The sequence below is a fragment of the Arctopsyche grandis genome, chromosome 4 (assembly GCF_051622035.1).
Source record: "Arctopsyche grandis isolate Sample6627 chromosome 4, ASM5162203v2, whole genome shotgun sequence".
Taxonomy (NCBI): Eukaryota; Metazoa; Arthropoda; class Insecta; order Trichoptera; family Hydropsychidae; genus Arctopsyche; species Arctopsyche grandis.
In genome coordinates, this window is record NC_135358.1 from 12,026,915 (window position 1) to 12,054,630 (window position 27,716).

General features: G+C 31.7%; 1 protein-coding gene across 2 annotated transcripts in view; it reads left to right on the forward strand.

Moving 5' to 3' along the window:
* Positions 1 to 453: 453 nt before the first annotated feature.
* Positions 454 to 27,716, forward strand: part of LOC143910670 (anosmin-1-like) — a 67,036-nt gene continuing 39,773 nt past the window's right edge. Inside the window, exons 1-2 of one of the 2 annotated variants that reach the window (XM_077429250.1) lie at positions 454 to 600; positions 3,349 to 3,768. In XM_077429250.1, coding sequence (XP_077285376.1) covers positions 3,571 to 3,768 — 198 coding nt within the window. In that variant the 5' untranslated portion in view covers positions 454 to 600; positions 3,349 to 3,570. The remainder of the gene's footprint in view (positions 601 to 3,348; positions 3,769 to 27,716) is intronic. The other variant, XM_077429248.1, reaches the window with a different exon arrangement.

Sequence of the window (27,716 nt, forward strand, 5' to 3'; positions counted from 1 at the left end):
CGTCATGCAAGGAGAAAGCATTAAAGAAACCCAATGCGAAGTATTGCATTAATGGTTAGTTTATAGTGGCTGGCGATGTATTGCGTTCGTGCTTTGCCAAATACAAACACATGACTAATCCCCGGAAAAACAATGGGGTAGGGCGCACGTTACAGGAGTGTTACGTTAACCTTTAACGTACGTAAAGGTTAAAATACCCTTAAAATGACGAGCACAGACAGTTCAGATATGATAATAAATCTTCAAAGTACAATATGCATATAATGTATATGTATGTACATAGGTCTTGTGAATGGCGATTTTGATTGGTTTTTGGGGGATTGCAGTGGCAGTGGCAGTGGTGGTGTTGGCGATTGTTCGACAGGATATTTGGAGTGCTTTGAAGTGTTTTGTCGACGATAAAGACGTTGAGGATGGACGATGAGGTGTTTCTTGCCGTAGCCAGTGGTAGCCAGTACCACTTGGTCCACCGAGCGGGTAGCACCTGTCCATCGCGTACGTTCGCGCACGTGCTAAAAACTCGCGCCAAATTTTGACAATTCGCCAATAACAAACGCAGCTACGTAAGCTTCCCAATAACAAAAATATTATTAAATAAAAGTAAGCACTAAGCACTTCGAAAATTAAAATTTATTTTTAACTAGGGATAATGAATGATATACATATGTTTGTGTCAAAACTTGTCTATTATTGGTATGAAAATACATATGTACATATTATGAAAATTCGAAATGATTTGAAAATTTCAATTAAAGTGGAACGTATGTATTACATTACTATATTTGACGGATGGTTAGGTTAATTTAGCCTTTATATTTTTAAGTTAAATTAGAAATAATTTTAACATAATTAGTAGGAATATACAATGAATGCCACTTAAATATTTATCGTATAACTTTGTTAAAAAAACTTGAATCATTTCATTTGCAAATTATCATAGAGTTCTTATGCTTTTTATTATTACTAAATTATGTTCACAATACATCTTATATCTATTTTAATAGCTACTGGGCTACTTATTATTTTCTATTTTACAATTTTTTTATTTAATTTTGTTGTTTGTTTGTAATCATAGTATTATATTATTCTAATGTTAATGTACAGAATAATAGGAAAAAGAGCTCAAAAACCTATTTACAATTCTTATAAATGCTCATAATACATCTAATACATAATATTAATTAAAGACTCTCTATAATCGATGACCTAAAGCAGATTGTATTTAGGTAATCTGTGTTTATATCCGAGTTCTTATTTAAATAATGTATTATATACTAAACGTGATATTTTTAGATAATAAAAATAAATTCAAATGATATTTATTCAAACAAATTATTTACAACCATGATTTTACGTTAATGTTAATCTGTTCTCGCCAAATGGTATATGAATTAACAGAAAGATCAATGATGAAGAATCGAGCGAATGTTCCGTGTTATTTTTTTTTTTGTTTTTGCATAATTTATTTACTAATAGACCAAATGATTTATAATCACGGTAGGCGCGGGAGCAGCTTGTTTTATTGCGATTTTATTGTTATTTAATGAACCAATAAAAAAAGCGACTAATGCGCGCGCTTTTTGAACCGAGTCAATTGATGATGATGTAATTTGCGCCTCGACACTCAACTTTTCATTGACGAAAAAAATCGATTACTTTTTGCTTGTCATACAAGATTTATGCCCCTATTAAGGAATATTTTGCATTGCTGCACAGCTTACAAATCCATCAGAATGAGTAACTGTCGATAATTCACAAGTTCACTCTTGTCGATAACGCGAGGAATTTCACTTAAGACTCTGGTAGTACGATGCAGAAGATAATATTTTTACACAATAAGTTCATTGGACTTTTTCATGTTTACATATTTGCAAACATACATACATGCATTTACGAATTCAATGAATTAGTGAATTACAAAGCATATGCATCTATCAACAATTTTAAACTTGAACCCATTTTATTACATTTTAAGTACGACTTTTTGGTTATGACTTTATTGTTACATAAATTATAATATAAAAAACGATTTACAACTCATGATACGATTAAAAAATAATTTGATAGTCTGAATAGTTTCAAGCTATTGTGCAATTACATAGTCATGAAATTAACTCGTAATACGAATTCAAGAATTTAAAAAAAATATATTGATTATATGTAAATTTATTTAACTATGAAGTAAATTTAAAAAATAAATTATACATACATAATTTGATATTATTATTATTTTTAATTATAATTATTTTGAAAAATATGAAACTTTATTCAATTCTTACGTTAGTGAATTACTTCTATCATATAGTAAATGTGTACATACTTTCATATGAAAGTGTGTTCGAAATATTTATCATTTAAAGACGGATATTCATTAGGGCAATGCCAAATAACAATACGCATTCCAACAATGCCGAAAGTAAGAGAGTTAATAATAGCCATAAGGTCTCAAAGGCGAATTGCCCTAATAACCATCTGATGTTTATTTATCCTCTGCTTGGTATTATGAATAAAAACATATTTAAAAAATGTGTAACACAGTGAAAAACTTATTTTACGAGGTAAACATTAACTATAAAAAAATATATAGTAAGAATTGATTTTCAAACGGTTGTATTTAAATATTTGTATTAATATCTTAAAAATCTATGAATGATCAGAATATTTCTCGTATACTAAAGATATTAAAGTATGCACATATGTATGTACATATATGTATATGTTACAGTGAAAGCATATTTCAATTGAAAATATATTTTCATCAATTCAAGCAGTGAAAATGTATCAAACAATGAATTTACAACGTTTAACACCATAAATTTAACCCTAACAACCCAATCATAAATTAATAGCGCCAACCCTTACTTAACCAAACCTATCCTAACCCTTAAATAATATCAACCCTAGAAATCTAATCTTAAATTAATAAAACCAACCCTGAAATTGTAACTGGTTATGATTTCACTGAAACGTCAGTGAAAATATATTTTCACTTGAAATATAATTTCACTGAGACATATACATACATACAAACTCTTGTTCAAGCAGACGAGAAATTTAGAAAATCCGTTTCGGTCGGTCAAACGAGGATCGGTCGAACGGAGTAGACCCCTATTTGTATCATTTGTTATAAATGTTATTGTATATCAATCCTCCTATAACTCGGTATTTTTCGATTCAATAAAAACGTAAGAAATGGATATAAAAATAAATGAATTAAAATACTTTTTTTTTCTTTACATATTCTTTACATATTCATTTTATTTAAGGGGATTGACTTATGTATATATATACAGATGTATATCTCGAATTTTGTTTTCAGTTTAACTGACAGTTTAATATTGTTTGCAGAATATTGAACAAGGAGTGTTGTGACCGTAAACTGGGTGGTATAGGATTGGCCCCACGCAGTAATTAATACCCCGAGGGCCGGTGCACTTTAAAAGACGATTAAGGCGAATAGTTTCGTTTGTAAATGCAATGAGGGGACATGAGAAAATGTAAAAAGTGAGTAGCAACAGTGGTCGAGTGTGAATTGCTGCACGTACCTGGCGACAACCCTCGCCGCGAGACATGAAGGCGCTCGGTGGACTCTGGTGCATGAGATTCTTTTGCTTTTTGCTGCTGATCTTTGGCGGAGAGGTCTTCGGAGGACAGAGGAGATCGCAGAATCGCGGTGGAAAACGACTTCAGAAGGACCATCACGATGCTCTCAAGTTGGCCAGGTGTGATGCCAAGTGTTGGATCTTGCAAAAGGCGCCTAAAGCTGAGGTAAAAAACAAGACATTCTATCTCTATTACACTGAGCAACAAAAAAGCACGATTTTACTTACTAGAACGGAGACTTGATCCACTGAATTCGAATTTGACGATGATTTTTATTTATAGTTTCTTCTTTCTTATGAGATACTAGTGGTTTTACCCGGCTTCACTCGGTATTTGTAATATAAACTGCTTAAACATCTAATAGTAAATATTTTATTAAATTTATTTGAATAGTTTTATTTCATATAAATTTATTTGAATACTCATTTGATTTTTTTTTAAGTTGACTGTCACGAAAAAACAAACATATATACTGTCTCTTTCGAAATTATATGTATACCAGAATCCGGCACCTGCGCCCTCTAGGGCTTCACCCCCAGCGGCTGCGCCCCTTGCGCCTTCACCCCGGCGCCTTCACCCTTGTCGGTGCCTACGTCCTCGGCGCCTTCGCCCCCGGGGACTTCGAATCCTTTGAATCGAAAAAAAATTGAATCAGCGCCTATGAATCGAAAAAAAAATTGAATTTGTTGTCTACGAACCAACGAACGAAGGTTACATACATACATACATATATACAAAGTCTCTTTCGAAATTATATATTAAGAAATTATATAGCGTTAAAAAAATGTTCAATCTTTAACTCAACGTCTAAAAAAGTATTGCTGTACCAAAAGTGAATATCGGAATCAATAGTCAGATGTTTTAAAATGTGTAAAAATATATATATTTTTTACTTTTAAAATTCGCTTCATAATTAATTATACGTATTTTAAAGCAATAAAAATTAATCACAATTAATAGAAAGAGCAATCACAATTAATGACTATTGATTCTAATACTCACTTTTGGCACAGCAATACTAGATTTTGAATTAAAAACTGCTAAAGTAGAAAATCTGTGAAAATTGCGCATTTAAAAAAAAGCATAAACATAAAATAAACGCATATCATAAACGAAAGAAAGCAACGAAAATCATTTGCATATTCGAATTTAATGAGTCAAATTTAGTAAAGATTGAGTAGTTTTCGTTTCGTTTTTTTTATTGCTCAGATTTAACAAAGCGTCAAAGAAACGGATAATCATCTTACAATTAAATTACTGAGCAAATTCTCAAAAAAATAATAAAAATTTAAAGGTCGAATTTTCTCATGATCATTAAACTTCATATATACATACTTAAAATAAAGTTAAAAAAAAACATTATAAAATATTATACAAAACAAATGATTCAATTAATTCACTCATCGAAAGCAATATCGATTAATTAACATTAAACAAACTCACTGGTATAATTTTTCCAACGATTTTCTTGTGCTATTTCGTCTATTCGGGAATGATAATTTCATAGACTGTTGATCAGTGAATGTTTTAAATGAAAATGTTCTAAACAACAAGCCTTTGTATTACAATAAAAAAAATTTTAAACTGGCTTCTGATGTCATTGGTCTATCTTAAAAGTGTACAAGAGGTGAACGAAATTTTTTAAAATAAAGCTTTTGTTGAAGAAATTTTATGACGAAATTTAATTTTTTACTACACAGTGAACAAAAGGGAGGGCCATAAATTAAAGCGAATCTTTTTTCCCAGAATCGTCTCAATTATACGACGGTTTTTCTTTTGTACGAACTTTTTAATTACCAGCAACTAAAAAAGATACAAGTTTCAACGAGTAACGTTAGGGTTAATAAACACACTTTTAAATATAATGATGGCCTGCATTTTTTTTCTTTTACTATATTCTTTTGTCTAGCGTACACCTGCTGCCTTTTTTAGAAGGTTTTTTTATGGCTAATGATGTTCGATGGTCAAGCAAACAAAAAAGTGATATACACTCAATTATTTAGTTCGATTATATTATAACACAATGAGAGCTTTCGCTTTGTTGAGATTTATATTTTTGGTCCCATTATTGCAGAACCGTCAAAGCCTTTCACGATTTTAATGAATTCTTCAAAATTTTGATGAGTCACATATTGAATAAATGTGATGACTGAAAACATTGATTACGAAATTTAAGAAGAACATACCATATTGAAATGTACATATATTTAGAATATATTTAGGATGCATAATTTTATATTAAAAACTTTTTTTACATGCATAAGTATTATACAGATACATACCTATTTCACATATCAGTTATCGATACAATTTATTACATATGTACATATACCTATACATATGCATACAGTTTCTACATGTATTATAAATTTATACAAATAAAATCCATAGCGGCTTCAAAATAAACGGGTGACAAAGCATTAATTATTCATAGGGTATATATGTAGATTTATATACATATATTTTTTTATAAATTTGCAGCGATATTTCGGTCAGGTTCTCACGATCATAAGATTGTTGCATAATTAAGCACGAAAGTTTTAAAAATGCAGATGCTTCGTGGAATTATCATATAAAATATTTGAATGTTTATAAAAATTTCGAACTATTCGTCAATAAGTTAGATAAATTTATAACAAATTCCACGCCATTGTGTTAAGGTACACACACACATACATACATACATACATAAATATGGTTAAACTACATATGTATGTATGTACATATGGATGTAGATTTATTCACACTCCGCACGATCAGATCAGAGCTGAGAAATATTGATAAATATTATGATTGAATATTTGTACTGGCAAAATTCAATTTTTAAACGATATGTTTAGTCTAATCATGCTACTAATATTCATTTTTAAACATATCGTCACATTTATTTGATTACTTTCAGGTCATCAATAAATCGATTAACACATACATACATATGTTATTATAAATATTATATCCTATATAAATATTATATCCTATTCATATTGACATACATATTTATTTTACGACTACGACTAGAATTGTAAACATTAAATAAACACCAATGTCAAGGAATATATATTTTTTAAATACATTGATATTTCGTGTACAAATAAAGTCATATGATTATTGGAAATAAAAATGTGACGCTAAGTTCAGGGCTGTGGAGTTAGTTGGTTAAAAAATCCAATATCAACAATGGCTACGAATGCAAATTGATCACAACTGTTTTCAAATTTGTTTGTGAAATACAAATATTCATTCAAGAAAAAAAATTGTATATTTTAAATCTCAATAATCCAAGAATTAATAGATTTAATTTTTTTGGGGAATATTATGAATTGAAAAAAAATTTAATTGAATTTTATTTAAAAATTTAATTGAATTATAAAAAAATATATTTTATATGTATATATACACATATGCAGGGCTGATGACAGGGAGGAGCCGGGGTAAATTTCCAGGGCCCGGACTACTCGGGGGCCCCGTCTCAAAAAATCGTAAATGCTACATCATAGTTTCTTACGGCGAAAACACACTGAGTGGTACGTAATACGTTTTTTTTTAGATACTTTTAAGCATGCGAAAAAAACGCAGCACCCCTAGCCCATATTTGAATAAATGGTGATTCCCATATTTGAAGAAATATAAGAGAAACTTGTCTAATCTCGGTTGCATATGGATATGCATACACGTGCGAGCTCCCAAACATATGCACTCTACTCGTGTAACTGCATCCGAATTTGACTAGGGAAAGCCCGCTGTGAAGTGGTCACAGCCAGAGAAATGTTATAATACTAGAAGAGGCTTTAGGCGTATATTGTTGTCAAGTGACGATTGTCCACAGACATTCCTAAATAATTTTAGCATCAGTCGTATTTGATTCTTGGTGCTCGACGTATGTCCGATAAAAACTTCTCTGGGCAAGGGCAATGGGCAAGTGCATCGTTAAAAATTGCACAATGCATTCAAAAATACACAATAAACAACATGGGATACATTTTTATAAGTAAACTGATCATTTAAGTAACATATTATTCAATTAACATCGTAGTTTGACAAAAGTGTCATGGCGATCGCCGGCATTCTACATAACATTTTACACCAGAGAAATGTAAAAATTATTTTTAAAAAGTAAATGTAAAAATATTTCTCTTGGTGGCGCCGAATACTGAATTATATTAATGACGAATTAATTAAGTTTAATTAATATAAACATTCATTTTATATTTTACATATTTTTGTTGAAACTATACATTACACGTTAATTTAAGAGTTCCCTAGGACAGACAAATAAAAAACATTCATAAAAATAATCCGACAACTGAGAAAATAAACGGGTTGGCCACCAACGCCCAACACCACCATATACTCAAATTGTAAATAAATCTATATAAAAAAATAATTTAATTTCTGTAGTGAATATGTGATGACCCTGATTGTATTCCGTCCGTTTTAGTGTAGTTATGGTGACGTACCGCGTAATATTGAAACAATGTATTTATTTGTAAAGGCTTTTCTATTATTATAAAATTTCTTTGGTCACAGCGGTGAGCTAAAGGACGTGACGTCCCGTACCACTCAGTGTATTTTCGCTCTTATTCAATTATGTATTAGAAACATATAGGTATTTTTATAATAATAAGATCATGTTTTTCGTTTGTCATAGGGCCCCGAAAAAATTTCCCCAAGACCCGGGATCCCTCTCGGCAGCCATGTACATAGTATTTGTTATTATATATTTTATATTATTTAAAATTTGCTATACCATTATATTTTTCACGTTACAACCCTGATCATAATATGTATGTATGTATATATATATATATATATATATATATATATATATATATATATATATATATATATATATATATTTAAAAATATATATACATATATATATCTATATATATATATATATATATATATATATATATATATATATATATATATATATATATATATATATATATATATATATATATATATATGTATATATATATATATATATATATATATATATATATATAAATATATATACATATATATATATATATATATATATATATATATATATATATATATATATATATATATATATATATATATATATATATATATATATATATATATATATGTATATATACATATATATATATATATATATATATACAATATATATATATATATATATATATATATATATATATATATATATATATATACATATATATATATATATATATATATATATATATATATATATATATATATATATATATATGTATATATATATATATACTCATGTACTTATGTGTTTAAATTTATATTTTTTATTGCGTAATGATGTTTATATTGTGTTATGTCAGTATTACATATTTGCAAGTTAATAAACAGTTTTTACTTTTTGCAAACAATACGACCAAGATAACGCACAATTTGAAAATAAACGAAAAATCAAACATCAGTCTAAAAATAAAACGTATTGGAATTTTCTCGGTAACGAAGCGCGTACAATACGGGATACTAAATTTAGATTAAATGTATCAAAAGCCAATCTGATAAATTCACCCACAACCACGCATACTATTTCATGTTTGTAAAATTTCAAGATTTTACCTCGCTTATTGATTAATTATCTATTCAACCGAGCTCAACCTTTTTAAAAATATATGAAATTGGCTACATTATCTATTTTTTATCTACCTGCATATATTATACTAATGTTGTGCCCGTTGATATTCAACGGGTGGTTTCGGAAAAGGGATTAATACAGGAATTAAAATGAACTTACATATACGACATCGCAATTGTAATATGACACAAATTCTGTAAATTTTTAGTCATGTCTATCACTTAAGAAATATTATTATCAAAATATGATAAACCCGATGAAATATCATCGCATATTAAGTTATTCATTAAAAAAATAAATATGTCGGTCATGTGTTTGATTCGCATTGGAGTCGTATTTTTTTTCAAATAACTTTTAAATACATATAATTAATTTAACATTTATATTTAATTATTTAAGACAACGACCGATTTTGAGACAACGACCGAACAACACCAAGATATAGAAAAATCGCGCGATTTAAAAAACACATATGTATATATCGGAATCTCGAGCCAATCAACATTTTTTATTACGAGATTCGTGTTCACTGGGCATAGATCTATAAGAAAAGTCATATCTCATCTCAAAAAAGTCGTCATTTGTCGAATAGTGTTATTACTAAAGCCCGGACCCAGAGCGCGCCGTTCATTGATCAAATGTTGTAAATGCATCGTTTAAGGTTTGCCGAACCTTTTTTACAAAGCATTTACAACAATTGAACAATGAGCGGCACACTTTGGGTCCGTACTCTAGTTATAACATATGAATGTACATATATATTTTTTCGAGAATTCTCGAGAAAATTGAGTAAAAATTGAGAGTTCTCATTTCTTGAGAAAAGAAAATCATCGATAAATCAGAATGCCTAGGTGTGACGTAAGCAATTTGGCGCGAACAAATGCGCTTGTGTGGTATCTGAATAGGTGCATAGTATGCTGTCATACTGCATTCAATAATAAGACGCTCTCTTTCGCGCGCATCTGCCTGAGTATGAGAGCGCGCCAATGCTCGGTAACAGAACTGTAATATAGTGATAGACGCGATGAAAATTTCAGAATGTATTATAAGTAAAAACTGCCTACCTACCTACATATAAACAATATAAAACACCAATAGAAAAATTAATTAATTAATCAATTTAATTTTCAATAGATGGCGCTTAATTCTTGTGAGACTATTTTCGACTTTAGAAGCGACTCTTATACTACGGCGAGCGTTATCGCAGTCACACATAATAGCGTTATTATATATATGACTAGTGTTTTACTCCATGACATATCATCGCATGGGTGTTGGCATAAGTTATTATGTAAACAAAAAAAAAATTAAAAGAAATGTGTCGTCGGTCATGTGTTCGATTCCCACAGGCTAGAACTTTTTTAACTACCTTTTAAATATTTTTAATTTATATTTAATTGTTTAATATGAAAAAATATGGTAAAAACTACCTACCTACCTACATAAAAACAATATAAAACACCGATAGAAAAATTAATTAATTAAATACATTTTCAATAGAGGCGGTAAATTCTCTACTAAGCGGAAACATTGGTAGGAAAGAGTATGTATATATAGAAGCTTTTTTCTTTTGTTATTGTATTCGTATATACGTTTTGTTGGATATTTTTTAGCTGTGACGTACATATGTATGTCGAATCGAAACGACTGTTATAATTAGTCACCGGACCCAGAAGGTGCCGCGTATTGTTCAAAGGTTGTAAATGCATTGTTAAAGGTTTGCCGAACATTTTTTACAAAGGATTTACAACAATGGAACAATGGATAGCACTGTGACTATCCTACCTCTAGTTATAATACGGCGAGCGTTATCTCACACACACACATATAATAGCGCTATTATATATATATGATTATGATTATGATTATACATTTAAATTATCATAAAACAATCCTTTTTTAGTACAATTGTACATGACTTTGTCGAGAATTTTCCCGTGGCCATTATTCAGAACTGATTTGGATGTACAAGATCATGTTGTCCTATTTGGAATCAATGTACGTTGAGGAGCTCATACATAGGCAACGGTGACCGTTATGCTTCACATAACATACAGTGGACATCTCTCGAACGAATCGTTTTGATCTTTTGATCCGGTCGGAACAGTTACACAAACCATACTGTTTCTGAACCCCGAGTTCAGGATTCAAAAGCGGAAACTCGTGGGTGAGATACCTACTGTCGGATCTGGTCTTTCAACCGGTGCAAACACCAATTAAAGCATCGCATGATAGATGAGTGCAACGAGATTGTTCGTTGCACTACACGTCCCTAGTACACCTACCTACCCACCAACCACAAGTATGAGACGATCCAATTAATCAAAGCGTACGATACGGAATGGAAACTCAATCGTTTGCAACCTGATAGGACACTTTCAAAAGTCAAAATGTCTTCTAGTACATACATATTTAGCTATCACATTACAATGAGAGACTTCATCATTTTGCAGCTGTTCACTGTACTCTGCTGGATGGAAGCCTGTCCAACACACCTCCATTGTTTATATCCTGAACAACGCTCATCCACCTAATTTCACACATTTTCCATACTTCGTTCGCCCATATTTCTTCTCTTTTTATAATCTTGAAAGTACTACTGTCCACGTTTCTTCCATTCTTCAAGCTTCATAATCCGTTCATTGCCATTTAAATATCTTCTCTTGCCTCATTGTGTTGGCTACTTTAATAGTAAATCTCACCCATTTGTTTCGTTTTTTGTCTCACCTCGTCATACCAAGCATACAGCGTTCCATTAATTCCAAGTTCATTGTATATCGAGTAGTATTTTGAAATTTTCGCATTCATGTATTATCATTTGATAAATACATTGATCCAAAACTTTCTTCTTCTTCAGACAAAGTATAAATTATTTTATGTAGAAACAGTATACATTCGTCATATTATTTGGCTCATACAATATCTGAGTGCGTACCAAAATACAGAATTATGAATTGTACAAATATACAATATCCAAATTTAAAATCAGGAGGCGTCAAAGGATGAGGGACTAAAAACATACGGTGTGCTCCGTTCTACTTTCTCGTAATATCTAGAGACTCGTTTTCTCAACTTAAGCAGGAGTTTGTATGTTGTATACAAACATATATATATCTATATATATATATATATATATATATATATATATATATATATATATATATATATATATATATATATGGAGTTCGGTCTTTCGTGTCATGCGGGGAAGACGTGCTTCTGCGTTCTTCCCGCTATTACTCGCTTAAACCCGGCTATTGCACGAAATTTAATCTAAAAATTTAACCATCTAATCACTTATTTTACTAATTGCATCCTAGTATAATTTAAGTGTAAAAATAAACAGACGATCGGCCGTTAACAGCGTTTTTAATATCAGTGATTGCGAAAAATTTTGTGTTAATTTTGTGTCAGTTACAAAAGCGTATACGAACGAGATACATCTCCCTACCTGAATACAAAAAAAAATAAGGGTCCCTGCTCGCCAGTCAAAATTCGGTCCCACAGAAGCAATAAATCTTCCACATAATTGCTTTCAGACAAAAATTTTTAACGAACTTTACTTAATAGAATAATAGCAAACAGAAACGGTGTTTCCCAACTGTCTAATAGTTCTTTTTCATATTTAATTTATATTAAAGTAATTCGTGTAATTTTATATTCTTTACTAAATTTATTATTAAAATATTAAATTGCAAACCGCACTCACATATATAAATCCGTTGTCTCCAAAGAGGCGTCTCACGATAAAGATCTGTAAAAAAGTAGTATAACAATTGCTAATCTATTATTATCATAACTAACTACTTTCACTTACAAAGTAACCCTGTTAAATGGCATGTAATAACTCATAAGTGATCCAAGTGATACCTAGGATGACTATCTGTCAAAGCTGACCACAGAGAAGAGTCTATGGCGGTAAGAACTCACTCCTTGAATGGAAATCTCTCTCAAGTACCGCCTTTTTCTCAACACATCTTGGATAAATGCGAGAAAAATAATATCCAAACCTCCAACAAGGTAAGAGTGACGATGGATGATAGCTTAGCTAATAGAAACCTGTATTTAGCCACGTACAATGTAAGAACGTTATCGAGTGAAGGAAGTGTGCTTGCATTAGAGAATGAATTAGAAAATATCAAATGGGATATAATAGGACTTAGTGAAGTAAGACGAAAACAGCAAAACCAAATAATCCTAAAAAGTGGTAACTGTCTCTACTGGAGAGGGCTACCAAATGGTAGAATAGGAGGAGTAGGGTTTCTTATCAATAAGAGAATAGAAAGAAATATTATAGAAATAAGCGACATATCGGAACGTATATGCTATATAGTATTAAGAATCTCGAGCAGGTACACTTGTCAAATCTTCCAAGTGTACGCCCCCACATCTAGCCACCCAGACGAGGAAATAGAAGACTTCTACGAAAAAATACAGGACGCATACGATAATAGCCGTCACCACTTTAAAATAATCATGGGCGACTTTAACGCAAAAATAGGACAAAAGGCAAATACTGAAAGAGCAGTAGGCAATTTTGGTACCGGCCAAAGAAACGACAGAGGCGATCGCCTCATAGAATTCGCAGAACACAACAGGCTCTTTATCACTAATTCATTTTTCAGGAAAAACACCAACAATAAGTGGACTTGGGAGAGTCCTAAAGGAGACAGAAACGAGATCGATTTCATCCTAACAAATGCCCTGCACTCCGTTAAAGACGTTAGTGTTTTAAGTAAAGTAGATATAGGTAGCGATCACAGATTAGTCCGTGCCAAGATGGCCATTAATATAAATTGCGAACGTAGGAAATTAATAAAAGGATGTAGTAACTCTCCAGATTTCGCTCAACTAAGGTCTAGGAAAAAGGAATTCGAACTCGAACTTGGAAATCGATACGGGAAATTAAACCCAGAAGCAGACATCGAGGAATTGAACACTGTAATTAGTTCGGTTCTAACCTCAACAGGTAAGAAATTAGGTGGATTCAGGAAACAGATTAAATTAAGCAAAATTTCAGCGGAAACAAAAAACCTAATTAAGCATAAAAGGAATTTAGATAGGGATAATAATAAGCAAGAATACAATCTAGTAAATAAGGAAATTAAAAAGAGAATAGTCAGGGATGTCAGGGATTTTAACAGCAAGCTAATAGAAAATACCATTAAGAATAACCGTAGCCTGAAAAAGTGCAAACAGGATCTTTTCTTAGGCAAAAACCAAATGATCGCAATCAGATCAGAGAGCGGAGTAATAATTAGGAATAGAGAAAAAATCATAGACAGAGTTTACACGTTCTATGCAAAACTATACGAGAACGACAACGGCCAATTCCCCGCTCTGGAATCGACACACGGCCAAAGGGTTCCTGCAGTATTGCCTAGCGAAGTAGAGGCCGCGCTAAAAACTGCAAAGAACGGTAAAACCCCAGGGGAAGATAATATTCCCATTGACTTACTAAAATGTGGCGGCCCCCCCCTAATTAATATCTTAGCTAGGCTTTTCAGCAAATGCATCCAGAACCAAGTTATACCAGAAGGATGGAATAACGCAACTATCATTTTAATACACAAAAAAGGCGACAAAAGCGATATCAAGAACTACCGACCCATTAGTCTACTTTCAGCGGTCTACAAGCTCTTCACGAAGGTTATTACAGAAAGGCTGAAGAATATCCTCGACGAGAACCAACCTATAGAGCAGGCAGGGTTTAGGGCAAATTTCAGCACAATGGACCACCTCCAAGTAGTTGGCGAACTAATCGAGCGCGCCAACGAATATCAACGGCCATTGTGCCTAGGTTTCGTCGATTATGAGAAAGCCTTCGATACAGTTAGTCATAATGCAGTACTTAACGCTCTAAAAACACAGGGAGTGCCGGAACCCTATGTGGGACTGTTAGCTGCAATATATAAGAATGCCACAGCTTCGGTTAAAATTTTTTCAGGTACAGATAGATTTAGCATAGGAAAAGGAGTAAGACAAGGAGATACAATCTCGCCCAAGTTATTCAATGCGGTGCTTGAGGGAGTTTTCAGGAAATTGGATTGGGATACAGCCGGAGTAAGCATCAATGGTCGCTTTTTGAGTCACCTTCGGTTCGCAGACGATATAGTTTTAGTAGCTCGTGATTCAGCTGACCTACTTATCAGACTAACACAGCTGGACAGGGAAAGTAGAAAAGTAGGATTAAAAATTAACGTAGATAAGACTAAACTAATGTTCAATAGTTATTGCATGCCTGATAGCATCCCCTTAGATGATAAACCAGTAGAAGTAGTAAATAATTATTTATATTTAGGTCAAATAATTGACATGTCTGGTAGTAAAAATGAAGAGATAAAGAGACGTATGAAATTAGGGTGGAGTGCATTTGGACGGATGAATGCTGTTTTTAAATCAAAAATGCCACTCTGCCTGAAGAAAAGGATCTTTGATCAATGCGTTTTGCCAGTGATGACGTATGGATGTGAAACTTGGACACTGAACGCCAAGATGCAAAATAAAATCCAATGCACTCAAAGAAGTATGGAACGCTGTATGCTTGGCATAACGAGGAAAGACAGGAAGCGGAACACGTGGGTGAGAAATATGACAAGGGTAGTGGACATAGTGGATAGAGTGAAGAGATTGAAATGGCAATGGGCGGGTCACGTAGCTAGGAGGATGGACGAAAGGTGGACAAAAGAAGTGCTTGAATGGTACCCGAGAGAAGGCAAAAGAGTAAAAGGAAGACCGCAAGGAAGATGGGTGAACGAAATTAGGAAAATGTGCGGAATGAGATGGATGAGTGTTGCGCAAAACAGAGACGAGTGGAAGCGTGTTGGAGAGGCCTTCATCCAGCAGTGGATGGCGAATGGCTGTAAATGATGATGATATATATATATATATATATATATATATATATATATATATATATATATATATATATATATATATATATATATATATATATACATATATATATATATATATATATATATATATATATATATATATATATATATATATATATATATATATATATATTCAATGTGACATATGTACATACATACATATGTCACATTGAAATTTTAACAGCAGTGAAATTATAATTTCACTTTCGTTTCAGTGAAATCATATCAAATTACATTTTCGATTTATATCATAATATATTAGCAGCCAACACTTATTTATTTAAGGTTAGGTTAAGTTAGGGTTGGTTTTTTTAAAATATTTAAGATTAGGTTGTTACGGGTGGTAGTATGTTGTAATTCGAATCACAAATTCGCTGACAATGTGAAGTGAATTTTGTAATTCTATTGTTATATCCGTTCTCACTGCTGGAATCAGTGAAGTTATAAACTCACTAGTGAAATTATAATTTCACTTACAATAACAGTTTCACTGTAACATATATACGAACTCAACGCCGAAATACGCCGAAAAAATTGGGAAAACGAAATTGAGATATTGCAAGTTGGTGGACTGATGTAGACCTAAAAATATCTACTCTATCCACTAAATAATCTACATGCATATGTATGTATGTATTTACTTACATACCTCTTACTACGTTCTTAGTCCTTTGATAAGTGAACGCTGATTTTCGCATTTATACAATTCGAATTATTCATCTTCTATATTTGACTCTGTACCAAAATACCTATGTACGAGTATTTACATACATACAAAGGAAAATTAATCTTAAATCTTTTTATTAACTAAATTTATTAAAGATATGTTTTACATTCTAATGATAACGTATTCAATACTTTCAATTATATATTTTTAATTTCGATCTTGAAATCTTCACATATTCGTTTATTTATGTATTTTTACAAACCTCCTTTACGTTTCACATTAAGACGACTTTTTTATATCTCTTATCTCTTATTATATAATACACACATATTACAGAATGAATTGCTCTCAGCAAGCTTTCTTTTCAATTTATTTGCAAGGCGATATCCGGTCGATTATTTCTGGTCATGTCGATGTAAATTGTTCGGTGTTGTGTGGTCTCTGGAATCTTGTGTCGTGTAATTCAATTTACTGTCATTAACGGTACGTTTTACTGCCATTTAAGCCAAGTTTCTCGTTGTTTCAATACATAATGGAAATTGTACGAATACTCGTTATGATTGTAGCCTGTATTCATACTTAGCGTGTGTATAAATAATATATGCATTGGATATACATACTTATGTATTTACATGTATTTCACATTTTTATTTTCCGGCATTCGGAATAAATTACAATGAAAATCAAATCAAATTAAGTTCTAACGACTACGACACGATCAAGATTAAATTTTTTTTTATCACACACAAATATGTATTTTACATAACAAACCGCAAAAAATAGCATTTTATAAATTTATCATCTATAACTTTTTATGTACATATGTATGTATGTACATCAACACGTTTGCATGTTTTGAATAATCCAATTTAAATATTTAACCAAAAATTTCAACTTTCCGGGAATAATACAAATTAAAATTTTACTGGCTTTTCTTGTTTTATTTTTTCGTCATCTTTTTTTTAATTATCATTGCATACAAATGTAATTTAATATATTTAAATTTGAAATATGTAGTGCATACTAATTAAAATACCCAATATATATGTGTATGTGGATAGATTGAAGACATTGAAATGGCAATAGGCGAGCCACGTGGCTAGAACAATGGACGAAAGGTGGACAAAAGATTTACTAGAATGGTACCCAAGATAATGCAAAAGGGTAAAAGTAAGACCACATGGAAGGTGGGTAGACGAAATAAGGAAAATGTGTGTAGTGAGATGGATGGGAGTTGCGCAAAACAGAGACGAGTGAAAGCGTGTTGGAGAGGCCTTCATCCAGCAGTGGATGGTGAGTGGCTGTAGATAATGATGATGTACATATTCGATTTCTTTTATAATAACGTTTATAAATAAATAAATTGAATGGCAACTAATCATTATTTTATAAAAATGAACATGTAATGTTTTCTAGATAACAAACTTAAGTCATATAGTGATACATATATGTAGTACATATAGTGAAAAATAATTAAACAGTTAAGTTTTTTTTATTTTCAAACAAGTATAGACACTTCAGTCAACAAATTTTTTGCACAATTTCAAATACAACACTTATATATTTGTCTCAACAAAAATATAACTTATGTTACGGACTAAGTATGTATACAAATACATAAGTACGGCACAAATATATTTTTATAAATAGTATAAATGTTTTTAAAATATTATATGAGATATATTTTTGATGAGTTTAATTGGGACACAAAAAAAATGAAATGTTGATACAATGAATTTTTTTATTTACTGTCTATATTTACACACCACATTTAAGTCAACATTTTCTCCGGATGAAATGTATGACTTTATTCGGAATAAACATTCTTAATGTTCAACTTCCATTATATTTTTAGATTTTGATTTATGATCACAATATTGTTTATGCATATTTGCGATATTATTTATCTTCGCTGCAATAAACTCATCTCATTTAAATATTGAGCTCTTAGTATATTAATTTTTGCTCTTGCAAATTGAGTGGCTTGTATAGTTGTTATATGTGTAGCTCCTTTGAAAATATTTGCACATTGATGATAGTTCACCCAAAACATCATTCAAAATCGTTATTGAGACGTGAATTAGAATCTTTCAATAGTTATTGATTCGTTCATTGTGTTTGTACGCTTGTTCTATGCAATAACCTATTTAGACATTATAATTACGCATGAAAGCGCTAATTGGAAATGCCTCGATGTCATCTAACTTCGTAAATTACTCTAAATAAAAAAATAACTCTCCATAACTTTGAATAATTCTTTAATATGCAACATTTTGTGAGCGTAATAAAACCTTTGTGATGGTTTGGTGCATTTGAGAAAAAATCTGGCAAACACGAAATTTTATTTTAGAATTTAACTTCTAAAATATGTACAGCATCCACATTATGTACAACACAATCTTCATTAGTGAATACTCCTTTCCACATTTTCGTTCATGGCTGAAATTGCTAATTTTATGCCGTATACCAAATATGTACAGGTACATATATTCATCCATCAATAGTTTGTTCGGCACTGAAATGATTGTAATAAGTTAAAATACAGTAAATATGAAAAAAGTACTAAAATGGTTTTTTATATCAATTACATCCATGTTTGTGGTGATACTTAAACAACTGATATTGTTTTAAATTTAATATTAATTCAATATAAAATGAATTTAGTAAGAAATATCAATTTCAAATAAGTATAAAAAAACAACTGAATTTTATTCGAAGAAAAAAAACAAATTTATTTTCAATTAATATTTTGCATATTTAAAGTTTAATAGTTTCAAAATATTTAACTAATTTAAAATAAATGAAAATATTTCCATGTCTTCCGAATACAACATACTATTTCTGACATAATAAAATTAGTTACTATTACACAAAATTTCGTTAAACTTTCATTAAAATATAATAACCAGCAGCGTAGTGGTGAATGTTGAATTATTTCGTACTTGATGTTACGGGTTCGATTCCCGCTAAGTCTCGTTGTTGGCCAGACCTTGGTTTGTCGAGGTCGATCGTTTCTTATCAGAATTGGCCAATTTTTCTGATTTTCATTGAAACGGTTCCTGTAAAAATTGGCGTTTCCTTCCTTTCCTTCCCAATTTTCTGTTGCAAACCTTTGCCGATCTTTGATTATGATATTTAGATTACAAATTATTCCAAAAATAGGATATAAAGGGACTTTTGCCAAACTTAGCATAAACATTATATAGCATTTAGAGCTTCCAATCCCGGAAGGTTACTTCAGCACCGGGATTGCGGTGCTGGGAATTTCCGATCCCGGGATCCCGGTGCTAGCACCGGGATTTCAAATGTATAAGAAAAAAAAATCAATTGCATGTTTTCATATTTCAAAAACGTTCAATTGCATTTTGCAAACTCTCCCGATGTTTCACGCAAAAAATACTCCCATATTGGCGTACTAATTTTGAGAGTTTGGCTACATTTTTTTAATTTTCGGTTCGCATCCATAAATTTCTAAGATTAAATAAAGCACATCCGAAAATGTAATTAAATAAAGTACTTCTGGTTGACGGATGCTTACCAACTTTTATACATAACTTGGTAAAATTTCAGTTCAATAAATTAAAGGATTTCTTAGAAAAACATAAAAAATCTTGATTCTCTAAATTAAAAGTACTACCTTCGGTTTAGGAAAAAATATTGGGTATAATATTAATAATTTCTATTACAAGTAAGAAATTTCAGTCCGATTTGATGAGTGGTTTGGGAGATAATTTAATTCAAAAACATAAAAAGAAAGAGGACACCGATAAGACGAGGTACCATTTCCGGTTAACTTAAAAATTTGAAAAAAAAAATTAAGGTGTACCGATAAAAATTTCAGTAACCAATACTAAGTTTCAGTTCGATAGGACGAACAGTGTTCAAAAAATCCCCAAAATACACTGACACACAATAAACATACGGACACTCACACGGAAACACACACACACACATTTTTTCTAGATCACGAAAACGTGATCAGTGGTCGATTCTGAGTTCGAATCAGTTAAAATATGCTTCAAATATAATTTTGGTTGAGTACAATATCTGGGACACAATACAGGCCGTTCATACCATTTTGTGGAAACAGCAAGCCGGCGTCGAAACGGGTGGCAAACAAATGGACTATGACTGTCATTGCTCATCCCACCATTGCTCATTATATAATGTTGTTTTATGTTTTTTTCCATATTATTTTTGTAAAAATAATATTTTTATAGAAATTTCTGAAATTTAATTTAATTAGAAATTTATTTATTTATTTATTTATTCATATATATATCATCATTTACAACCACTCACCATCCACTGCTGGATGAAGGCCTCTCCAACACGCTTCCACCCGTCTCTGTTTTGCGCACACCATCTCACCCCGCACATTTTCCTAATTTCGTTCACCCATCTTCCTTGCGGTCTTCCTTTTACCCTTTTGCATTCTCTCGGGTACCATTCAAGCACTTCTTTTGTCCACCTTTCGTCCATCCTCCTAGCTACGTGACCCGCCCATTGCCATTTCAATCTCTTCACTCTATCCACTATGTCCACTACTCTTGTCATACTTCTCACCCACGTGTTCCGCCTTTTGTCTTTCCTCGTTATGCCAAACATACAGCGCTCCATACTTCTTTGAGTGCATTGGATTTTATGTAGCATCTTGCTGTTCAGTGTCCAAGTTTCACATCCATACGTCATCACTGGCAAAACGCATTGATCAAAGATCTTTTTCTTCAGGCAGAGTGGCATTTTTTATTTAAAAACAGCATTCATCCGTCCAAATGCACTCCATCCTAATTTCATACGTCTCTTTATCTCTTCATCTTAACTACCAGACATGTCAATTATTTGACCTAAATATAAATAATTATTTACTACTTCTACTGGTTTATCATCTAATGGGATGCTATCAGGCATGCAATAACTATTGAACATTAGTTTGGTCTTATCTTCGTTAATTTTTAATCCTACTTTTCTACTTTCCCTGTCCAGCTGTGTTAGTCTGTTAAGTAGTTCAGCTGCATCACGAGCTATTAAAACTATATCGTCTGCGAACCGAAGGTGACTCAAGAAACGACCGTTGATGCTTACTCCGGCTGTGTCCCACTCCAAGTTCCTGAAAACTCCCTCAAGAACCGCATTGAATAACTTGGGCGAGATTGTATCTCCTTGTCTTACTCCTTTTCCTATGCTAAATCTATCTGTACCTGAAAAAATTTAACCGAAGCTGTGGCATTCTTATATATTGCAGCTAACAGCCCCACATAGGGTTCCGGTACTACCTGTTTTTGTAGAGCGTTAAGTACTGCATTGTGGCTCACTGTATCGAAGGCTTTCTCATAATCGACGAAACCTAAGCACAATGAACGTTGATATTCGTTGGCGCGTTCGATTAGTTCGCCAACTACTTGGAGGTGGTCCATTGTGCTGAAATTTGCCCTAAATCCTGCCTGTTCTATAGGTTGGTTCTCGTCGAGGATATTCTTCAGCCTTTCTGTAATAACCTTCGTGAAAAGCTTGTAGACCGCTGAAAGTAAACTAATGGGTCGGTAGTTCTTGATATCGCTTTTATCACCTTGTTTGTGTATTATATATATATATATATATATATATATATATATATATATATATATATATATATATATATATATATATATATATATATATATATATATATATATATATATATATATATTTATGTGTATATATATATATATATATATATATATATATATATATATATATATACATATATATACATATACATATATACATATTTACACAAATGCATCGAAAGAAGGGTAAGTGGCGATGGTTTTGCGCTGTAGGCAATGATTTAAGTGGCGGCCACTTCATTACGGTAGCGCGGCAATCGCTCACACACATTCCCGCCGGAATTGTTCTCGGAACACGACACCGACACACAAAAACTGGATCTCTTCTGCAGCTTTAACCCTAGCACAACTGGATCCCATCGATAACTCAGATCAATCCCCTCGGAAGTGCTATCTGAGGTAGCGGTTGACCGCAAATTTGTTCTTCAATCCTACTAATGCAATATAGTAGATTCAGCAAACAAAAAATTGTTATATTACATCGTAATGGTACTCGTCGACCAACGGGTCACCAGCATACATCGTCCATTTAGCGATCGGGACTCAACGGCCTATGAGCGAGCAGCGCTCAACAGCCAATAAGGCCACACGACCAATTGACAAATAGGTCTCACGACGTCGAATATACGTTCGGTATAAAAGATCGACGAATAACTATGTTGATTAATTTGAACAATAAACTAATTCTACCACTACTACTCACTGTATCTTACACTCCTATCTGGTTAACTCCTCTTCACTCTCACGCAAAAATACTAAAGTTTATTTATTTACACTTGGGAAATGCGGTACAGCTGATGGACCCAATTTTATATTTTCCCATGATGTCGTTTTCGAGTTGCCTCCGAGTAAAATCTATGGTATTAAACTTGTACATATGTATATAAATTTATAGATTAAAGTTTTATGAAATAATTTAAATAGCGATGACGTAGTGGGTACAATGGTTTTTTTTTCCAATTTAATGTGGGCCCGTTCCGACAATGCAATCATATAAATTGGCACATTCTGATAGGAAACGATCGATTTGGAGTCACAAATATCCGATTATTTTCAATCGAGCTCACCCCATGGGATTGAGCCTCTCGGTGGTTAGCATTAACGCACCACCCAACTATGCTGCTGGCTAAATATCTTATATAAAAGATTAATGCTTGTTTGTCCGCTATGCAAATCTACAGCTTTATAATTATAACACCAAATTTTGAATGCTGTCTTATGATACAATAGCTCAATGGCTGACACATTTTTTGTCAGAAATCGAATCACTTGTCATAACTACAGATTCAATTTTGGTTTTAATACATCTAAAACCCATTCAATACGATTTGATATATATATATATATATATATATATATATATATATATATATATATATATATATATATATATATAGATATATAAATATATATATATATATATATATATATATATATATATATATATATATATATATATATTTTTTTTTTTTTATTAGACTTGTGAAATTAAAAAAGCCTAAGTTGAGCGAGTTTTTCTTCAAATATACATGTTGTATATTGTATATAAACTACGAATATATTACAATATTTGACACAACCTTTTTTTCTGTATTTCATAGTAAATCTTGAGCCGAAATAAAAACTAAATGAAATTTTCAGAAAAGCACAATCGCAAAAGTATAGACAAGTTTTCGTTTGGTTATTTGGGGGTTAACAATGTACTCACGTGAGGATTTGTATGTGCTAATTATACCGCGGTCACACGATATGGAAAATGTCATGGGAAAATTGCCGAACGAAACATTTAAGTCAAGCGAAATTCGATAATGACAGCAACAAAATGTTATATACATATGTATATATGTACATACAGATAAATATGTATATGTACATATATGTCTTTATCTTTATTTTTTTTCTGAAAAATAGCAAACCATCGGATTTTATTTGTATATTTTTCAACATAATAAACGTCCGCGAAGATTTGATAAATCGGTGGAGGAGCGCTCATAAAGCGCATTCACTTAAATATAACAAATTCGAGTAATAACCATCAACGCGTAAATTAATCGAAATTAGAGATCGGCAACATTTCTGCTTGAATATTATATTTAAATTTGTAACTTTCTACAATTAAATATTGAAATTAACAATTATACAATCATATATTGAAAACAGTGGCTCATTTTTGTCAAGAATTTATACACGTAATGATGAAATAATATGGGGGTCGAAGAAAAAAAAATTTTTTAAATGCGATATTGTATGCGATACGTATGAAGGCCCGTTAGTCATTAATCATTGTCAATATTATACATATTTGTGTATCCAAAGAGCTCATCAGTAAAACGAAATTTTCATCATCTCAATTTGACCGGGCATAAATAAATACATCCAGTGCTCTACTTAAATATATTTACACATTTCTTCACAAATACAGATTTGATCATTTTTTCACACCATTTTCTTTATATAAAAAACTACGTTGCTCATCATCCATTTAAAGTCTAGTTGGAATTATATTTGAGATACGAATCAACGAATTTACTATTTTATTTATCAATAAACTAATACATAAATTAACGTCTATTTATTTTTAATATCACGTATTTAGATAACAATGATGATAAAAACCAATTCATTTACATATTTATAAAGATTGCAATATATTGAGAGGGCTATATATAACAATTATAATTCTTTATAATCATACTCCAGTTGATTTTAAGTTTATCTAGCTTTTATATCAATATATATATATATATATATATATATATATATATATATATATATATATATATATATATATATATATATATATATATATATATATATATATATTTTATTTTTATTTATTTTTTATTTTTATTTTATTTCATACCAGGAAGGCATTACAGGTAAACCCCAATGCGCCTTCCTGGCCAAATTACAAACAATACAGCATTTTTTTATTACATACATAAGTCGCTAAATTACGAGACACTGACTTAAACTCGACAATTAACGAGACATCTATGAATTGTACATACATTTTTATTGTAATATTTACATTAATCATACTCAAATAGTGGTGACATAGTGGGTAGGAAGGTTTATATATATATATATATATATATATATATATATATATATATATATATATATATATATATATATATATATATATATATTTATATGTTGACCACAAAATTCGGTATACTATCTTAACACATTCTAACACAAGAACCTCAGCGGGTTTTGGAAGGGCTCGGAGCCCTTGATCGAAGTGCTCTTATCAGACCCGTAGTATGTTATTGGCGCCCTTGTCAAATATCTAATTTGGCGCCCCATTTCTTTATTGTATTAAAAAATATATTAAAACATAAATTTAGGCAATCAAAATAAAATTACAAGAAATAAATAAAAAACCCCAATTGCCAATGTCGCAACAACAAAAATTTTAATTTTCTTAAAATGTATAGTGGTAGTAAAAAAAAATTATTAGACAATACTAGACAATATAAAGGAGTATTTTCTTTATAATTTATTTACTATTTTTATAATGTAAGGAAAATTAAACTAAGTAAAACCTTGTAAAAAGGCGCCGCAGAAAATTTATTTTTCAGAAAATTCAAAAAATTATTTATTTATTATATGTATACATAAATACACAGTTTTCAATTTCACATCACTAAATTTGGCATATATCCTATGATACTCCAATTTAGACCATAAATTGCAATAAATATATAGATTTAAAAATTTTCCAACTTACACCTAACTGAACAATGCAGGGTAACTTCGCTGGTAACACTGAGCAACAAAAAAAAATACCAGAGCGGAGACCAGCCAATCTTTACTAAGTTTGACTCGCTGAATTGGAATATGATATTGATTTTTGTTGGTGGGTGATGGTTTACGAGATATGAGCGTTTAAAAAAATCCGTGATTTTTACAGTTTTTTAGCTTTTGCGGTCTTTAACTCAAAATTTAGGATTGTTACGATCAAAGTGAGTATTGGAATCAATAGTCAGATATTTTTCCTATTAGTTTTTATATTTCATTGCTTTAAAATACTTCTAATTAATTGTCTAGCGAATTTTAAAAGTCAAAAATATATTTTTTTTTCCGTGCTATTTTTCATTTATTTGGCAAATTTATTATTTCTCCACGTTTATAAGGATTGTTTTTCTATCCCAATATATTTTTTTTTTATCTAAACGTACTAACTCGAGCGGTTTTTGCGTAAGAAAGATTTTCATTCAGATCCCGTAATGCGTATAACAAGCGTTTGTGCAAGGTAACTCAAAAACGTGATTTTTTGTTGCTCAGTGTAATCAGATGATTCATCTCTTCGTTTGAGGTATGATCAGATAAGTATGTCTCATATTTTCAGTAACTTCATATTTTAAAACTGGCACTTTTCCGATGTGCCCCTCCCCTTTGATGGGTGATCGCGAATTCCAGCGTTTGTCAAAGTGTACAGCAGCCGAACCTTGCGGTGGTCACGACCTTGGCGGCGCCCTCGCGTTTCCCACACGGCCGGCAGGTAGCGCTGGGGGCCCTCTGTCCTAATGGGCCCCCATAAATCTTGGCTTCGACGAAAGGGGGCCCACCCCCGATTAAATGCCCCGACATTGTCTTCCCCGATGTATTTATTGGCGGCCGAATGGGCATAAATCAGGCGGCCGATTGCACAGCGAGACGGGCGCCCCCATTGTGCGTGTAACACGTTAATTATCATAGGGGGAAGGGATGGACCGATGGACCGCTGGGGGGGGAGGAGAATTTACATGAGCTGGTGTGGTCCCTTCGCGGGGACCTTCGCGAATCTGGCCGCGAAATTGGATGAAACCAGAACACGTCGCGGTGTGTGCGGTCGAAAAAGCTTCGGCCAACCATTGACAACAGATAAGAGACGAGTGGAGAAAAAGAAATCTGGTTTAACGACGCTTTGCTTCATCTTTAAATAGTGTTTATTATGATCAAGAAGTCGCTGATTGCATACAAATACACCCTTTCATAACTGATAAAATCAATCGATGTATACTATTTATATTACATTAGTAAATGTATGTACCTACGTCGTAGTATAAAATAGTGCTAGATTATTTATAGTATAATATTTATATTACACGTTGAAAGATCTCAGCTTCAGGCAGGCTAAAATTCGTATATAATTAATATATCACATGTTAAACTAATTCACTTTGAACACCGCAAACGCAGACATTGTTCTGACAAATACGAATGCTGACTATAGACTAATAACGAAAGCTTAAACTGCATCCGAAATATATATGTACATACTAATAAAGAGTCTGGTAATAAGCCAGCAGTATGGCTCGATGGTTGCGTTTATGTTT